The 6,000-nt window shown below is 48.3% G+C and overlaps 1 protein-coding gene across 1 annotated transcript in view; it reads right to left on the bottom strand.

Moving 5' to 3' along the window:
* MINDY4 (MINDY lysine 48 deubiquitinase 4) overlaps positions 1-6,000 on the bottom strand; it is a 96,631-nt gene continuing 90,631 nt past the window's right edge. Inside the window, exon 18 of the mRNA XM_060280935.1 lies at positions 1-991. Within this exon, the coding sequence (XP_060136918.1) occupies positions 943-991 (49 nt within the window). The 3' untranslated portion in view covers positions 1-942. The remainder of the gene's footprint in view (positions 992-6,000) is intronic.

The following is a 6,000-nucleotide window of genomic DNA, read 5'->3' as shown; positions in this document are numbered from 1 at the left end:
CTAAACTCCCTTGTGTGCTGGCTCAGCCTCCACTGGACATGCCCCCTTAAAACATGACATTTCACTGGGTGCCAGGATTGGATCCCCACCCTCTGTGTGGCGTCTTCTTCCCTACTGATGGGCTGGCTGGCTGGGGGTGGGGTAGGCCCCCGTCATTTTGTGACCCTGTTTCTTATTCAGCTGACTAAGAAGTGGCAGCTGTTATGCCATACCACCGCAGTGGCTATTTTGTGCTATGTCATGTGTCCCCCCCCAATGGCTGCCATTTTGTGACGGGCACCCACGGCACTTTCTCGGCATCCCAAATGGGCCCACAGAGGCCTTCCTTGGTGGAATTAAGGGAGGACCAATGCTCTTGACTTGGGTCTCCCGGTAGCCAGGAGTCAAAGGACCAACAAAAGGAGAAGAAAGAAAAAGGAAAAATAAGAATAAGAAGCGTTGGCAGTGATATCCTTTGGTCCAGAGTGTTTGGGGAGCCACTAAGTGATCACACTATTAGGAAGAACAGTTTCTTCTCTCATTTGTGTGTGTGTGTGTTTGTGCACTCCCGTTTCCTTCATTTAGAACGGAGACAGTGAAAAAGAGCCAACTGTGGGCGCAGTCGGCGTTGTTTAGAAGCAGATACAATCGCAGGACGTGGATTGGATTCAGAAACGGAACTTGAGTAGATGTTGACAGATTTACTGCTCTCTCCCCGCAGCTTGTTTTGGCTGTCAAGGTTGGCTCTTCATTTTAACACGCGGCACGCAGCGCAGGCCCAAATGCGCGTGTGCGCACGGCCGCTTGTTTACAACAATGGAAGGAGGGATGCCCGGTGAGCCAGATGGAATCCTGAAATGTCCTTCAGCCTCGTCGCGTGCGATGAAAGCACGCACGGCACCTTCCGGGGTTTCCTATCGCCGTGGGAATGGGCTCGTCTTCGGTCGTTGCGGGCCACCGCGGTCACAGGATGGGTTCTGTACCGTTCCAGTCGACGACGGCGCCTTTCCACCTAAAGGCAAAGCAGAACTGTTTACTTTGATGGGTATTGACGTGGAATTACTCTCAGGCCGTTATTAATGCGGCCTGACCGCAAGATTGGCGAGGACCAGTTGAAGGAGAAATTAACAGCTGACCGTGAAAAACAACATGCAGGATCAGGTCAATGGCCCATCTAGTCCAATATCCTGTTCTCACACGGGACAACCAAATGCCAAGGAGATGTCCGCAAGCAGGATCTGAGCGCAAGAGTCCCTCCTGGGGCTTCTTGCAACAGGTATTCAGAAGCATGAGTTGCCTCTGGCTCTCCTCCCTTTGAGGTTTTGAAGCAGAGATCTGTCATGGATGCTTTAGCGGAGATTCCTGCATTGCAGGGGGTTGGACTAGAGGACCCTTGGGGTCCCTTCCAACTCTACAATTCCACGAATCTATGATGCCAGAGCATAGCCATCATGGTTGGCATTCAACAACAGCCCTCTCCTCCTCTGTGAGCTCGACCAGTCCTCTTTCAAAGCCATCTAAGTTGCTGTCCTGCACTACCTCCTGCGGAAGTGAGTTCCATAGTTTAACTACGTGCTGCGTCCAGAACTACTTTATTTTTGTCTGCCCCGAATGTCCAGCATTCTGGACGTCAGGCCTAGATTCGCCATTTTAAGCAAAACAAGCACGTGCTCAGGGCATCGAGGGAAGGGCGGCACCACAGATATTTTCCCATTGCCGGGTTTACCATGGGCTGTATCACAGAATTGTAGGGCTGGAAGGGACACTAAGGGTCATCTAGTCCACCCCCTGAAAATACAGGAATCTCAGCTGAACAAAAATAATGGCGCAGCTGAACAAAAATAAACGTTACTTTGTACAAATACACCAAAATAAGCATGATTTCCCCTCTTACTGTAGGTTTCATTTCATTTCGAAAAATCTAATTTTATTTTAAGGTTTATTGTTGTTAATATTTTGAATCAGATATATATGGGGGCAACAAAATCTTTTATGCGCTTAGGACCTCTAAAGGACTTAATCTGGCCCTGCTAGATGCCTATGAGTTCTAGTTTCACGAGAGAGGGAGAAAAAAACCTTCTGTCTATTCACTTTTTCCATGCCCTGCTACCATTGTTGTGGCCTTTCACTTGCCTCACAAAATGGAATTGTTCTTGGTGAGTTGAGAGTCAGATTCCGCGATTGAATGTGGCGGGCAAACTCTCTCAGGAGAACCTCGGCCCATGACGTCACATGAACCGCCATTACAATGGGAGCTCATCAGCTTCCTGCCGGTGGCCTTCGCAAAAGTGCCCCGAGGCTTGAATCAGCCTGGACCGATTGTTCTCTCAAGGAGTCTTTTGACAGTCGTGTTTATTTATGGCTATGACTTCAAAGGAGCTCCAGCGAGGAGCCAGAATCGTTGAAATACACTTGGGAGTTCAATGGAGAGTCAATTCTCGCTTTTAAAAGCTTTTGTAACAGCGCAGGTTTGCTGCCTTAATTGACTCAGGAGTCAGTCCGGGAATGCCAACAGCACATCTTGTTTAACTTCATTTATGTCCTCCAAACAAATCTGTGTTTTTTAAAAAGACACAGAGGAGGCTGTAGGCCCCTCCGGGTCTCTGTTCTTCCCACTGGAACTCCGCACGCAGATGTTGTAGAAATTTGGGTCTCCCACTGTTTTTGGACTACAATTCCCATCATCCACAGCCACTGGTCCTGCTAGCTAGGGATGCTCGGAGTTGTAGCCCAAAAACAGATGGCGATTCAAGTTTCGGAAACCCTGTTGCAGATCGTGCAGCTTTTGTGTCGCATGTTTGCTTGTTTTTTTTGCTTCTGCGTACATTGTTTTGAATGTGCAAATAAACGGGATGCAGGAATCGTCTGACTTCTTTGATTTCCACTACTTATTTGTAGGGTCAGACAATTTTCCTGAACCCATCTTCTGATTTTGTTTGTACAGACCCTGACTAAGATGGAAAAGTTGTGGCACAGACTCACATCTCTAGCTATATATATGTCGACTTGGCAACTTTGAACCTAAGTGACCTTATGTTCACTCTGCTGCACTTGTGTGAGGAGCCAGTCTCTTTCAGTGTGGCATCTCTGGAACTCCCTGCCCAGTGACATCAGCCTTTGCTGTATTCTTTCTTACATACACTGCATGTATTCAGATCTGCAATTTTAGCTTATATCAACTTCTCACTGTTGATTTTATTCATTCTGCCTTTTTATAAGCTTGTTTTCAAAGTTGGCTTTCAATGATCCTTTCAGTGTATGCTTCACAGCCTTTGCAAACCTCATTTATAGCTGGGCAGTTTGCAGATTTCGTTAAGTACATAAAATACATATCTAGAGCCACCTTTTTCAACCTGGCGGTCTCTGAGTGCACCTGGGCATCAACTCCCATCAGGGAAAGGCCGTAGCTCAGGTCCCCAGCATCTCCAGAAACATTTGGGAGAGAACTCCATCCGAAGTCTGAGAGAGCTGCTGCCAGTCAGTGTAGACAATACTGAGCTAGATGGACCAAGAGATCTGCCTCGGTATTTGGCAGCTTCCTATGCACCCAACCAGCATGGAATGATGGGAGTTGTAGTCTGACAATCTCTGGAGGGTACCAGATTGTGGGGAGGCCGACCTGGGATAGCTCTGTCGATAGACTCTTAGCCCAACATTGAGCAAAATATGCCTACACTGTAGAGGAGTTGGACTACAAGCTTTGCATTCCAGAGATATGCATCCATGCCAAGGGAATTCCAGGAGAGGCAGACTTCAGGAGTTAACAAAATAAGACGGCTGCCTTAGAGATCACAACGAGATCAAAAGTTGCAGCCTACCCTTCGGCAGAGCTAACAGAAGTTATTTCCTTTGCTAGAGACAGAAAACATCGGGAGGATCAGGAGTGTGATATGAGCCTCTCCCTCTCCCTCTCTTTTTTATTCCTTGGGGCGATGGAATACATTACGGGCCACATGACATTCTGGGGGGAAAACTCGAGAAAGGCACATTCCTTTCGTCTCTCGGATCAGAACTGAGCTTCTCGCACAGGTGACGGGCATGGAACCAGCATGAGGAAGGGGTGTGGGTCGTCTCTTCCAGATTTTCATTTCATATATGTCAGAGGACGACGACAGGAAACACACAGCAAAAGGGCTTGCTCTTAGGGCAGGCACCCCCAAACTTCGGCCCTCCAGATGTTTTGGACTACAATGCCCATCTTCCCCAACCACTGGTCCTGTTAGCTAGGGATCATGGGAGTTGTAGGCCAAAACATCTGGAGGGCCGCAGTTTGGGGATGCCTGTCTTAGGGATTTGCAACACATTTAAAAACATAGGTAAAGCATACCTGCCAAGTCTCCTGCAGAATAATACGGGATTAGCAGCAGCAGCGACACCGGAAGTTGCACCGGAAGTTGTCCGGCAGCCATCTTGGGGGTGCCCGCATGGCGGCGATCATTTTGGGGGTGGCCATGGGGCCACCTCCAAGATGGCCACCACCATGTGGCCACCCCCAAGATGGCCGCCGGGCATGCGTAGAAGCTATTTCTGCCGCCAGCGGTGGACATTTTCTAGTGCCCATAGATGGGCAAACCGGCACCAGAAAAATGGCTGCCGGCAGGAGAGGATTTAAGGGAGATTTACGGGAGAGGAGCTCAAACGGGAGAACGCCGGGAAATGGTAAGGAAAAACGGGGGTTTCCTGGGGAATACGGGGTACTTGGCAGCTATGGTAAAGGGACCCTGAGCATTAGGTCCAGTCGTGGACGACTCTGGGGTTGTGGTGCTCATCTCGCTTTATTGGCCAAGGGAGCTGGTGTACAGCTTCCGGGTCATGTGGCCAACATGACTAAGCCGCTTCTGGCAAACCAGAACAGCACACGGAAACGCCATTTACCTTCCCGCCGGAGCGGTACCTATTTATCTACTTGTACTTTGACGTGCTTTCGAACTGCCAGGTAGGCAGGAGCAGGGACCGAGCAATGGGAGCTCACCCCGCTGTGGGGATTCGAACCGCTGACCTTCTGATCGGCAAGCCCTAGGCTCTGTGGTTTAACCCACAGCGCCACCCGCCTCCCTTTTATTTAAAAAACATAGGGTACCCCAAATCCATTGAAATCAAGGAAGCTTACTAACTTCCATACATCAGAGTACGGCAAGCATTGAATGCCACCCATAAAAATCACACCATTTACGAATTCGCACAAAATAACAAAATGTTTTGTTAATCCTCCATGGGAGGAGCACGCAAAACATTAATTGGGCAAGGATTCCTCCATTGCCATCAGATCCATGCTGGAGGAAAAACAGCGCCTGTTGAATTTCTGGCTGTCATGCAACTGTTAAAAGCACAGGAGCCATGCCAAGAAAAAAAAAGTATCTTGTACAGGAGTGGAGAGAGTTGGTGTGTTGTCTGCACATGAACTGTGAAGGCTGAATATTTGGGTAACATATCAGATAAGTTTTCGGATGCTCTTAAGAGGAACCCCCAATTGGCTGCTGGTCGCATTATCTCTGGCCAAACAAGTTAGCCAGGCTTTTGAAGCATTTAAAAAAACCCTTAAATCTGTTTGAACAGAGATTACAGCAGGACAAAGATGAATACATAAACGAAAGTGTGTGTTTGCAGACGACAATTATTTCATCACCCTTTCTCCAACCTTCTGAAAATCCACCACCTGGAAATTATAAAGAAAAGAGAGTCGAAGGGAGGAGGGGGACAATTAGGCAGGTGTATTAGTGACAAAATAGGTTGCGATGTTTGAACAAAGGCTTTAATGGCAGCTGAAGAGACTCCTCGTGTTCTCTGAAAATTGCACATAGGCTTCAGATAACGCCTTTTGCTAAGCAGCGTGCAATTTAGCCGGCATTGTTGGGAGACGTAGAACCGAGAGCTGCCACCTGCATTTTCGGCCTGCAAGGCTTCCCAACTACCACCTGACTATGAAGTCATACCAGGGGAACTAATGGGCCGCAGGCATGTATCTGGCACTGAAGAAATGCAACTCGTTTGAAAAAATATGAACACGACAAAATAATTCTG

The sequence above is a fragment of the Zootoca vivipara genome, chromosome 12 (genome assembly GCF_963506605.1).
Source record: "Zootoca vivipara chromosome 12, rZooViv1.1, whole genome shotgun sequence".
In the NCBI taxonomy this organism is placed as follows: Eukaryota; Metazoa; Chordata; class Lepidosauria; order Squamata; family Lacertidae; genus Zootoca; species Zootoca vivipara.
The sequence above is the reverse complement of the archived record's forward strand: the minus strand, read 5'-3'. Positions and strand labels throughout refer to the sequence as shown.